Source organism: Lolium perenne, chromosome 3, assembly GCF_019359855.2.
Source record: "Lolium perenne isolate Kyuss_39 chromosome 3, Kyuss_2.0, whole genome shotgun sequence".
Classification (NCBI taxonomy): domain Eukaryota; kingdom Viridiplantae; phylum Streptophyta; class Magnoliopsida; order Poales; family Poaceae; genus Lolium; species Lolium perenne.
In genome coordinates this window covers 233,052,473-233,064,852 of record NC_067246.2, presented here as the reverse complement: position 1 = coordinate 233,064,852, position 12,380 = coordinate 233,052,473, and the positions used below count along the sequence as shown (strand labels likewise).

At 42.1% G+C, this 12,380-nt stretch overlaps 1 protein-coding gene across 15 annotated transcripts; it reads left to right on the top strand.

The window, feature by feature from the left end:
* Nucleotides 1-38: 38 nt before the first annotated feature.
* LOC127343689 (uncharacterized) lies at nucleotides 39-11,906 on the top strand. Of its 15 annotated transcripts, none has more exons than XR_011755778.1 (7): nucleotides 39-381; nucleotides 463-539; nucleotides 1,730-1,805; nucleotides 1,959-2,072; nucleotides 9,464-9,539; nucleotides 9,693-9,805; nucleotides 11,571-11,906. XR_011755778.1 is itself a non-coding variant. In XM_071828378.1 (7 exons), the coding sequence occupies exons 1-6, from the start codon at nucleotides 359-361 to the stop codon at nucleotides 9,797-9,799; spliced, it is 474 nt and encodes a 157-aa protein (XP_071684479.1). In that variant the 5' UTR covers nucleotides 39-358; the 3' UTR covers nucleotides 9,800-9,805; nucleotides 11,571-11,906. The 15 variants fall into 15 exon arrangements, 5 of the variants coding, with proteins under 5 accessions (XP_071684479.1, XP_071684478.1, XP_051225835.2 ...); XR_011755775.1 differs by having other exon boundaries at nucleotides 39-417; nucleotides 506-539; XR_011755772.1 differs by adding an exon at nucleotides 768-844 and having other exon boundaries at nucleotides 39-539.
* Nucleotides 11,907-12,380: the final 474 nt, after the last annotated feature.

The following is a 12,380-nucleotide window of genomic DNA, read 5'->3' as shown; positions in this document are numbered from 1 at the left end:
AGCCAACCCACCCCCTCTCCCTCTATATAAAGGGCTTGGCAGCCCACTCCCTCCTCACTTGCTCTCATTTCCCACTCTCCACTCCTCTCCACTCCTCTCCTTTGCCTCATTTCTTTTCACTCCCTACTATTTCCTCCACTCCCTCACACTCTCCTCCTCCACTTCCCCACGAAAATGGTGCTCCCCTTGCTCCCATGGCCGGCCATAGCCATGGCAAGCCACCAAGATGAAGCTCTCCCTCTCCCTCAAGCTCATCCTCACCATGAGAGCCTCCCTCTCCTTCTTCTCCCTAACCTTAGATGGTTTAATCTCCTCTTCTTCTCCCTCCATTGCTAAGATTGGATCTTGATGCAGGTGCATGTTGGTCCAAGCATGGAGAAGGTTGAGCTATCCTCAGATCTGAAGTTCTTGAGCAAAGTTCGTCCAAAACCTTGCAGTAATTTCTGTTTCTTGCTGTTTCAGATTCTGGTACGATCTTGTAAAATCCGCCAAATCTCGTGTGCAGATCCAAATCGAGTGGTTCAAAGTTCTGCAGATAGGTACTGAAAATATCTACAACTTGGCGTTGGTCTCATCCTCAAATTCGTTACGGATTTTGCATGATAAAGAAAGTTCTGCAAACATGCAGAATCATTGTTTGTTAGATTTCTTCCGTTTTACAAAACCTTTTTGAGCAAACTCAATTTTGGGTGAAAGCCCTCTCCAGTACCTTCATTTTGGCGTTGGGTTCACTTCAAATGACCTAATGTAATTGAAATGGTTCACAGATCAAGATCTGGTCAGATCTGACTTTGTCGAATTAAATCAGGAGCTTGGAAAAGAATTTTTGAATGAAACCAGTTGGGTAAGAACCACCTTTACAATACCTTTCAGATGCAGCTGACCTCATATTTTTATGAGTTGTGTACGATTTGTGGTGAATTAAACTTATTCTGTGTGTTCTGCAGACATGGCTGTTAGCTTTTAATTCATCAAAAATCCATTTTTGAACCTAATTGAGTGATTCCACTTCTGTAGGATTGCTGAATGTTTTCTTAATCATCTCAAACAAGTTTCAAACCTTTATCTGTTCTGCAACTCCATAGTTAAAGCAAATGGTGAAAACATGCAGTGAACTTGTAAATCAATTTGTGAGAGTTTCAGAAATATTTTGAACCCAAATCCAATTGCGTGTGAATCTCTGTTTAATTACCTTTCAAATACCAGTGGCCTCATATTTTTAGGATGTTTCTACGATTTATGGCTTACAGATCTTGTTTTCTGTACAGTCAGATTCAAAGAAATTCCTAAAATTGTAGGTTTGATATTTTTGGGTGTTTCCAATTGGGTTAGTCTTGTATTAGTACTGGCCATCTAGGAAAAATAGTGTTAGTCTCTGTTCATGCATTTTCGTTACTGTTAGTAAGGTATATGTGTGACATGCATTGTTGGACCAAAACTTGTTGGGTTTATTTAAAAACCTTGACCAACTCTTTTTATTAGAATTGGGCAACCTTTGTTTTATGTTTGCAAAACAAAATCTCTGCAATTTAACATTAGCTCTTTTGTTTTGCTTAAGTTTTCAAATGGTAGGGCATATCATTTGCTTCCTATTCTTGTGTGGTGTTATGTGAGCAAACTAAGTTAGGAAAACTGTTTTCTACTTTTTCCAAAAATGTTTGAAAATGTTTTGTGAATGTATTTGATGTCAAACTGATGCTTTTGTCCTCTTTATGATGTTATCTACCAGGGGATGTTTGGTTTATACTATGGTGATAACCGAGAGAGGCAATTGCTAAGTTGTGATACTCTCATACCTTTACTAGGTAAATAACATGGGTTTTCTTTAAGTTGTTTGTGGTATCTATAAGTCCTTTGTATGGTAGCTCTTTATTGAATGGTTAAATTATGGTTGTTGTATGTTTGTTTTGTTGGTGCAATGTGATTGATTGTGTTCCTTTTATATTTTCCGGCGATAGACGCGAGCAATTCCGGGAGAAGAAGAAGAAGTGGAATTGGACAAGGTTTTTATTTATATTGTTGGGATTCTTATATTGATGGAGTTGAAGAAGTACAGGGACAAATAAGCCAAGGCAAGCCATCTTTTGATCTCTGATCTGGTGTCTAGTTGGATGTCATTTGTTGATGTTCAAAGCGCCTTCATTCTATGTGTGTTATTATCTCTATTTATGTCATCTATGTGTGATTGCAAGTGGGGTACTCCCTAGTGGTGATGCTCCACTATTGTCCTTGTGTTATGGGATGCATGGTAACATGGCCGTGCTATTCCACTTGGTGATCTTGTATGCTCAACTTGAGCATGTTCCATCTCAAGATATTAACTTACACCACACCCACCCCCTTTGTAGTATAGAGGTATCAATGTCATGATCTTGGTGTATTCTCAACTTGAGAGGAGTATGCCGTGTACCATCTTGGAGAATATGTTGGATAGTGACACTCCACTATCTAAGTTGTGTAATTAGCACCACAAATCTGAGAGTATATTCCTCCTTGTGTTGTCATAATACATGCTTACCTTAAGCAAGTATGATCCACTCCACTACCCCTTTATACCTCATCTATGGCGGGATGACTCTCATCTCGGCCGTAGTGCAATACTAGTTCAACTCATGAAACTATAGGTTGGGAACCCCTCAAGGTTTTCCTTGTTGTAAATGTTTATGAAAACCTTGGGTGAGGCAATCTTACCCAAGCGTATGGTTTATGAAAGGAAAGGATCTTGACAAAGATGGTTGGAAAGAGGAAATGTGTGTGTGACTTGGGTTTTTGAGAAAAACGACACATGGTTCTCTGTATTCGCCCGGAACAATTAACCCGCGCAACCACACTACTCCAATGTGGGCACGGGGCTTAGCTTGACGTTTGTTCTTCTTAGCATGAGGCACCGCACAACTATACAAGGGTACGGTTACCCCCGAGTCCGGGTTGTCGTAGTTGGAGACAATCGTATAACGGGAGGCCTTCGGGGCTGACCCGTCCGGAAGACACTATGGGTCTCCTGGCTTGGCGGTGGAGCCACGCTCAAAGGGAGGTGAGCTGCCACGGTGCCGGGGAGGTACATACTCCATAGGGTAGGACCTCTTGCTAAGTTGAATAGGCGAAAGGCTTCGACTGATTATCCGAGACTCGCATACTTTCGTATGACGAACCGGGGATGATCCCGGCGGATTTATCAGATCTTGTGGGGAAAGTGCGCACACTCTGCAGAGTTAAAACTATTCGAATAGCCGCGTCCGCGGTCATGGACGGTTGGGATGGCCGTTACCGAGCTGTATCGAGTTTTGGTTTAGAAAATGATTTCCAAAGGAAATGTGTGTGTTGGATGTACCGGAAGGGTACGGAAAGGCTGGTGCCGACCATATGGAGATGGTCGAGGAAAATGAAACAAAATTGGGTGACCCTTCCTAGTGTTTCATGTAGAGGGACTCTTCTTCAATAAAGATATAGAGATGTCGTAGTTTATCTTTTGAAATATCTTCTTCCACAAAGATATAGAGATGTCGTAGTTTATCTTTTGAAGTATCTTCTTCAACAAAGATATAGAGATGTCATAGGACTTTCCTAGTATCCCCATCAATTGAGATGGCGGTATGCTACCTCTTCTTTAACAAAGGTATAGAGATGTAATAGGACTCCCTTAGTGTCCCCATCACTCGAGATGCCGGGATGCTATATCCACAAGGGAAACTATTTCTCTTCCACATGCTACATCCACGAGAGAAACTATTTTTCCTCTCTTGCCTTCTCTAGTTAGAATTTTTATCACCTTCTTGATGGTTTGCGAGTACAATTCCAAATGTACTCACGGCTTTGTCCCTGGCTATTTACTTGGCCAGACTTGAAGGAGTTCGACAGATGAAGAAGGAGTTGACAACGTCTATGCGGGCTAGGAACGTCTCCCCGATCGATTACTTTCGTAGGGTTATGGCAGATGACTTGGGTACTGCGCTGCTGAAGTGATGATGCTACTCTGATGTTTAGTTAGGCCCTTCGAGGCTATTATGTAAGTATTGGTCATGTGACCATGTTGTAATTTTATTATGCCGCTTTGTAATGGATGGTGTAATTTGATATCAGTTCGGTTATGTGTTCACGGCGCACTGATCATGGGATCGTGAACTGTATACATAACAGGGTATTTCGGACATCTAGTCCGGGGTCCCCACAGAGCTGGTATCAGAGCCATCCTGACTGTAGGAGACCTTAGTTAGCATGGACGTTAGTTAGGAAACAAGTACTTGGACAAAACTATTTACAAAACAAATTGTTTCTTTAGTCGGAAGTATAGCTTCTACTCCTCTTATTTATTCAAAGCTTCTAAAATTCTTACCTCTCCGCTTTATAAAAAGGTTTGAAAATTCTTACTCTATTGTCTCAGCCAATTCAAACCTACATATTGGACGATGTCCCCAACTCAGACTGGAGACTCGAACTCGAAGATGGCTCAATCCCTCAGGAAGACTCATATATCTCCAACTGCAGCTATTGAAGATTGGATGCCGACGTAGCCGTGTGCTTGTTGGGATGATAACATCATGTCTTTGGTTGTCACCAAAGTCTGTCAAGGAGCTGACCTTCTTCCTCCGTGGACTTGCACTTTTTGCGATCATCCTGGGATCAAGTCCTCGGTTCTTGACTAGTAATTTTTAGGCCAGCTACAAGAAGTTGACGATTTCGGGAGTACCTCAACAACTACCTCTTCGAAGACCTCACGTCCCCGTGATGTTGAGCAAGAAGACTACGCATTGTTCTCCTCCGCCTCAACATAGAAGACCGAACACCAGGCCTGCTTCGCAACCAACTGCCCCGAAAATCCATGTTGGAGTACATAAGAGCAAAATGAAGACGGCAACATATGTGACCAGCCCCCAAACCAATAGGATGGATAGGACAAACTCAATCGCTTTGATTGAGCTACCCCCACGCATTAGGCATTCCATGGGTACTTAGGTTACCATGCCTGGTTTGATGATTGCTTGTAGTTCCCTTGTGTGCTGCCTTGAGTGTCTTTTGTTTGTTTGTTGTGTGTATAATTGTCTTGGCTTTTCGGTCTGAAAAACACCCTTAGTGTGATAAACTAGCTTAGAAAGCCTCCCAAAGATGTTTTCACCCTCACCTACCTCGCCGATGTTTTGCTAACTGCTAGTTAGATGGATAAGTTAACAAAAAGCTCTAACTCTACCCCCGTTAGCAGTTGTTTTTCAAACATCAGGAAAACTAACCCAAACCCCCATCTACGCTAACTTCCTTCAATATCAGCTGGAGCATCTCGACTACGCCAAGAAAGAAGAAGCCCTACCTTCAAGAATGACTGCACCTCTGCGAGAAGACATACTAATTTGGACTAACCTTGGAGCATAATCGCGCTAACCTCGAGGATATTTTCTTGAAAACTACCCTCTAACACACCGTCTAACAAGTTGAGTGAACAATAGCGTCAAAGCCAAGCTACATCACATGGTTCATCTGGTCCTCATCAAGTGAAGGCTCCTGAAGATACCTCAAGACTCAAGACTTTAGGCGTAGTTTACCCGCTAACTTCTTAGTTGCTCTGAAGTCGGCCGACCCTCAAGCTGAAGATTGTCTTCGACGACCCCTGTTGCTGCTTCATATGGGTACCAACCAGGCGTTTCATCAACTTATTAACTCACGGCGCGTCCCCTATGGTTTAGTTAACACCGTGAGTGCCTCTTGAGGTTGCGGTCTGCACGTCGCCCCTGAAGATTCTTCAACTGAGTACGGAAGATCGATGACTCCTTCAGAAGCCCCCGACAGGACCGCAAGGCAGAAGCTCTAAGATTTTCCGAAAGCCCGATGAAAAATCTTAAGGGTGGAAGACTTCGTCTTCCACTAAATTTAAGCTAACTCTAAAAAGTTTTCAACCCTGCTCAAGCACCATTGGGTGCACTAACTCTCCCACAATCATGAACCCCGCTAGGATCATTAAGAAGGTATAGATCCAACATCTGCACGGAGTCGTCAGCCTCTTCATGAAGCTCGCCATCGTCAGAAATCCATCATGTCTCTCACAAGCTGAAGTTGCGACCCTCTCCACACAAAGGCATGTCTACATAAAAATGGAGTCTAATTTTCGTTAAACTTTACAACCCCTCCAGTTCTACGCTCAGTAATCTCGGGACGAGATTATTTTAAGGGTGGAAGATCTGTAACACCCCAACTTTTGCAACCTTGATTAATTGTCCATATTTCAAAAATTAGGGGGAACAAAAACTTTTTCTATAGACTAATTTAGATGAGTTGCCTTGATTTGTTTGTTGTGATGAATTGCTTTGATCTGCCGCTAGATATATTGTCTTGATTTCTTGTTGAGTTCTGTGTTGAGTACCTCAAAGAACAACGCCTCTAGTGGTCAGACATACAACTCACCTAATAAAACACATGTGTGACTTAGGTAAAATTGTTTTCCTTTTTACTACATCAAACTCTTCTCCTGATGGCAACATGAGTGTGCCATCTTGATATTCCTATTTGTGTTAGTCCAGCTCAAACCATCCTTGAATCCAAAATTTGGGATCATCTACCCTCATCACATCCTTCTCTTATACCCACTCATCATAGGTTGATTCTGAAGCCAAGTCAACAATCTGTTTTGGCAAGCTTATAAGTTCCAGACTTTGGCAGTTGATATCTAAGCAACCACCACTGTTATTGTTGACCTCAATGCATGGATCTCATCTATGCAACATCCTCTTCAACCTCCACGTCTTGCATGTCTCAGTCAATCCTTGCAGCTCATATATTCAACTTGATCTTGTACCCTATCCAATGTTTTACCTCAAGATCACTTCCTTCACTTTTACCTCTTGTTTTTATTCAAGTTTAATCTTCACAAAACCAAGATTGGGAATGATGGGTACATTTTGAGGCCACCATCTACCCTTGAGAACACTCCTCCCTAAATTAGTTTTCTTTCTTAAAAACCCTATTGTTTTTCCTTCTCTAGTTTTGATCACAAAACTACTTCTAGTTTTATAAAATCTTTTCAGGATATTTCTTCAAAGAAAACAAAGAACTGAAATGGGTTTTGTTTTTCATCCCATTTCTACCAAGTACTGATTTCTAAAACATTATTTTCTATTTTGTTTTCCATTTTACAAAAGGCTTGTTTATGGTACCTATACCATTTCTTGTCTTCCTCTTGCTTATTTTACATTTGAGAAAAACTCTACTTCACTTGAGAAAGTAAGTAGAACATTTTGACCTCTTTTTTTTAGAACAACTTATTTTTCCTCATACCTATCTCACTCCCCCATTCTTTTCCATCAACACCTTGACCTCTTGAATTGATTTTATGCCACCATATTCACCATTGGTATTGTATCTGTACTTCCATCACTACCCCTCTAAACCTTGGATCTATCTCTTTCCATCATTTGTTTGCCACAAACAAAGTGATAACAAATTTTCCTTTTAATGCATATCACTCTCACTCTCCATTTCTATCTCTATGTCTCAACCTCCATCAACATTACCTCCTCAACATCATGCACATGGATGATGTGCATCTCTCTCTCATTGTTCATTTTTGTTTGGCAAGAATGGAGCCGGCCAATTTGTGTTTGCATTCAAAATTCGGCCAGCACTATCTCCCCTTTTCCTTCTTATACAAGCCATGCCTCCCACCTACCCCAATCCATAAATGGGCAGCCTCCCAACCAACTCAATCAATGAGGAGGCTACCTCCCAACCAACTCAATCAATGAGGAGGCAGCCAACCCACCCCCTCTCCCTCTATATAAAGGGGCTTGGCAGCCCACTCCCTCCTCACTTGCTCTCATTTCCCACTCTCCACTCCTCTCCACTCCTCTCCTTTGCCTCATTTCTTTTCACTCCCTACTATTTCCTCCACTCCCTCACACTCTCCTCCTCCACTTCCCCACGAAAATGGTGCTCCCCTTGCTCCCATGGCCGGCCATAGCCATGGCAAGCCACCAAGATGAAGCTCTCCCTCTCCCTCAAGCTCATCCTCACCATGAGAGCCTCCCTCTCCTTCTTCTCCCTAACCTTAGATGGTTTAATCTCCTCTTCTTCTCCCTCCATTGCTAAGATTGGATCTTGATGCAGGTGCATGTTGGTCCAAGCATGGAGAAGGTTGAGCTATCCTCAGATCTGAAGTTCTTGAGCAAAGTTCGTCCAAAACCTTGCAGTAATTTCTGTTTCTTGCTGTTTCAGATTCTGGTACGATCTTGTAAAATCCGCCAAATCTCGTGTGCAGATCCAAATCGAGTGGTTCAAAGTTCTGCAGATAGGTACTGAAAATATCTACAACTTGGCGTTGGTCTCATCCTCAAATTCGTTACGGATTTTGCATGATAAATAAAGTTCTGCAAACATGCAGAATCATTGTTTGTTAGATTTCTTCCGTTTTACAAAACCTTTTTGAGCAAACTCAATTTTGGGTGAAAGCCCTCTCCAGTACCTTCATTTTGGCGTTGGGTTCACTTCAAATGACCTAATGGAATTGAAATGGTTCACAGATCAAGATCTGGTCAGATCTGACTTTGTCGAATTAAATCAGGAGCTTGGAAAAGAATTTTTGAATGAAACCAGTTGGGTAAGAACCACCTTTACAATACCTTTCAGATGCAGCTGACCTCATATTTTTATGAGTTGTGTACGATTTGTGGTGAATTAAACTTATTCTGTGTGTTCTGCAGACATGGCTGTTAGCTTTTAATTCATCAAAAATCCATTTTTGAACCTAATTGAGTGATTCCACTTCTGTAGGATTGCTGAATGTTTTCTTAATCATCTCAAACAAGTTTCAAACCTTTATCTGTTCTGCAACTCCATAGTTAAAGCAAATGGTGAAAACATGCAGTGAACTTGTAAATCAATTTGTGAGAGTTTCAGAAATATTTTGAACCCAAATCCAATTGCGTGTGAATCTCTGTTTAATTACCTTTCAAATACCAGTGGCCTCATATTTTTAGGATGTTTCTACGATTTATGGCTTACAGATCTTGTTTTCTGTACAGTCAGATTCAAAGAAATTCCTAAAATTGTAGGTTTGATATTTTTGGGTGTTTCCAATTGGGTTAGTCTTGTATTAGTACTGGCCATCTAGGAAAAATAGTGTTAGTCTCTGTTCATGCATTTTCGTTACTGTTAGTAAGGTATATGTGTGACATGCATTGTTGGACCAAAACTTGTTGGGTTTATTTAAAAACCTTGACCAACTCTTTTTATTAGAATTGGGCAACCTTTGTTTTATGTTTGCAAAACAAAATCTCTGCAATTTAACATTAGCTCTTTTGTTTTGCTTAAGTTTTCAAATGGTAGGGCATATCATTTGCTTCCTATTCTTGTGTGGTGTTATGTGAGCAAACTAAGTTAGGAAAACTGTTTTCTACTTTTTCCAAAAATGTTTGAAAATGTTTTGTGAATGTATTTGATGTCAAACTGATGCTTTTGTCCTCTTTATGATGTTATCTACCAGGGGATGTTTGGTTTATACTATGGTGATAACCGAGAGAGGCAATTGCTAAGTTGTGATACTCTCATACCTTTACTAGGTAAATAACATGGGTTTTCTTTAAGTTGTTTGTGGTATCTATAAGTCCTTTGTATGGTAGCTCTTTATTGAATGGTTAAATTATGGTTGTTGTATGTTTGTTTTGTTGGTGCAATGTGATTGATTGTGTTCCTTTTATATTTTCCGGCGATAGACGCGAGCAATTCCGGAGAAGAAGAAGAAGTGGAATTGGACAAGGTTTTTATTTATATTGTTGGGATTCTTATATTGATGGAGTTGAAGAAGTACAGGGACAAATAAGCCAAGGCAAGCCATCTTTTGATCTCTGATCTGGTGTCTAGTTGGATGTCATTTGTTGATGTTCAAAGCGCCTTCATTCTATGTGTGTTATTATCTCTATTTATGTCATCTATGTGTGATTGCAAGTGGGGTACTCCCTAGTGGTGATGCTCCACTATTGTCCTTGTGTTATGGGATGCATGGTAACATGGCCGTGCTATTCCACTTGGTGATCTTGTATGCTCAACTTGAGCATGTTCCATCTCAAGATATTAACTTACACCACACCCACCCCCTTTGTAGTATAGAGGTATCAATGTCATGATCTTGGTGTATTCTCAACTTGAGAGGAGTATGCCGTGTACCATCTTGGAGAATATGTTGGATAGTGACACTCCACTATCTAAGTTGTGTAATTAGCACCACAAATCTGAGAGTATATTCCTCCTTGTGTTGTCATAATACATGCTTACCTTAAGCAAGTATGATCCACTCCACTACCCCTTTATACCTCATCTATGGCGGGATGACTCTCATCTCGGCCGTAGTGCAATACTAGTTCAACTCATGAAACTATAGGTTGGGAACCCCTCAAGGTTTTCCTTGTTGTAAATGTTTATGAAAACCTTGGGTGAGGCAATCTTACCCAAGCGTATGGTTTATGAAAGGAAAGGATCTTGACAAAGATGGTTGGAAAGAGGAAATGTGTGTGTGACTTGGGTTTTTGAGAAAAACGACACATGGTTCTCTGTATTCGCCTGGAACAATTAACCCGCGCAACCACACTACTCCAATGTGGGCACGGGGCTTAGCTTGACGTTTGTTCTTCTTAGCATGAGGCACCGCACAACTATACAAGGGTACGGTTACCCCCGAGTCCGGGTTGTCGTAGTTGGAGACAATCGTATAACGGAGGCCTTCGGGGCTGACCCGTCCGGAAGACACTATGGGTCTCCTGGCTTGGCGGTGGAGCCACGCTCAAAGGGAGGTGAGCTGCCACGGTGCCGGGAGGTACATACTCCATAGGGTAGGACCTCTTGCTAAGTTGAATAGGCGAAAGGCTTCGACTGATTATCCGAGACTCGCATACTTTCGTATGACGAACCGGGGATGATCCCGGCGGATTTATCAGATCTTGTGGGGAAAGTGCGCACACTCTGCAGAGTTAAAACTATTCGAATAGCCGCGTCCGCGGTCATGGACGGTTGGGATGGCCGTTACCGAGCTGTATCGAGTTTTGGTTTAGAAAATGATTTCCAAAGGAAATGTGTGTGTTGGATGTACCGGAAGGGTACGGAAAGGCTGGTGCCGACCATATGGAGATGGTCGAGGAAAATGAAACAAAATTGGGTGACCCTTCCTAGTGTTTCATGTAGAGGGACTCTTCTTCAATAAAGATATAGAGATGTCGTAGTTTATCTTTTGAAATATCTTCTTCCACAAAGATATAGAGATGTCGTAGTTTATCTTTTGAAGTATCTTCTTCAACAAAGATATAGAGATGTCATAGGACTTTCCTAGTATCCCCGTCAATTGAGATGGCGGTATGCTACCTCTTCTTTAACAAAGGTATAGAGATGTAATAGGACTCCCTTAGTGTCCCCATCACTCGAGATGCCGGGATGCTATATCCACAAGGGAAACTATTTCTCTTCCACATGCTACATCCACGAGAGAAACTATTTTTCCTCTCTTGCCTTCTCTAGTTAGAATTTTTATCACCTTCTTGATGGTTTGCGAGTACAATTCCAAATGTACTCACGGCTTTGTCCCTGGCTATTTACTTGGCCAGACTTGAAGGAGTTCGACAGATGAAGAAGGAGTTGACAACGTCTATGCGGGCTAGGAACGTCTCCCCAGTCAGTTGCCTGTAGGGTTATGGCAGATGACTTGGGTACTGCGCTGCTGAAGTGATGATGCTACTCTGATGTTTAGTTAGGCCCTTCGAGGCTATTATGTAAGTATTGGTCATGTGACCATGTTGTAATTTTATTATGCCGCTTTGTAATGGATGGTGTAATTTGATATCAGTTCGGTTATGTGTTCACGGCGCACTGATCATGGGATCGTGAACTGTATACATAACAGGGTATTTCGGACATCTAGTCCGGGGTCCCCACAACCTTCAGGCCAGAGACTGTTGCGTTGGCGTTGGACGATTCCGCCATCTGAATTGCTGGCGGAGATGAATCTGCGCGGTTGGGGATCTGGGATTCGCGTCGCTGCAAGTTGAATCTGTTCGATGAGCAATTGGGGATCTGAGTTTGGTCCTTTAGACGAGGGTCGCGGGTTACCGTTTGAAGTCTGGCCTTACTGGCGTTTTATGGTAATAGACCGATACGTTGCTATCGGCTCTTTGTGCGTTGACCTACTTTGACAATCGAAAAATTAGACATAGAAGCATTCTTCATTGATGAAGAGGGTTTTTTTACAAGAAGAGCCGATTGCTCACAAAAGGAAGATCTGCTACCTAATGTACTACTACTAGCCCTATTCTAGTAGTCCCTAGTCTAGGGGCCGACGTCGTCGCTGCCCTCGTCGTCGCCGTCCTTGCTGCCATCAGCGCTGCTGCCGGCGATGTCCTCGTCGCTGCTGTTGAAGC

Excerpts from the sequence above, each read along its gene's own strand:
- LOC127343689 (XM_071828377.1), top strand. The coding sequence starts at position 349 with ATGCAGGTGCATGTTGGTCCAAGCATGGAGAAGGTTGAGCTATCCTCA. Across the intron at positions 418-505 it reads ATCTGAAGTTCTTGAGCAAA|ATCCAAATCGAGTGGTTCAA; the intron begins GTTCGTCCAAAA and ends TCTCGTGTGCAG. Across the intron at positions 2,073-9,692 it reads ACAGGGACAAATAAGCCAAG|ACGCGAGCAATTCCGGAGAA; the intron begins GCAAGCCATCTT and ends TTCCGGCGATAG.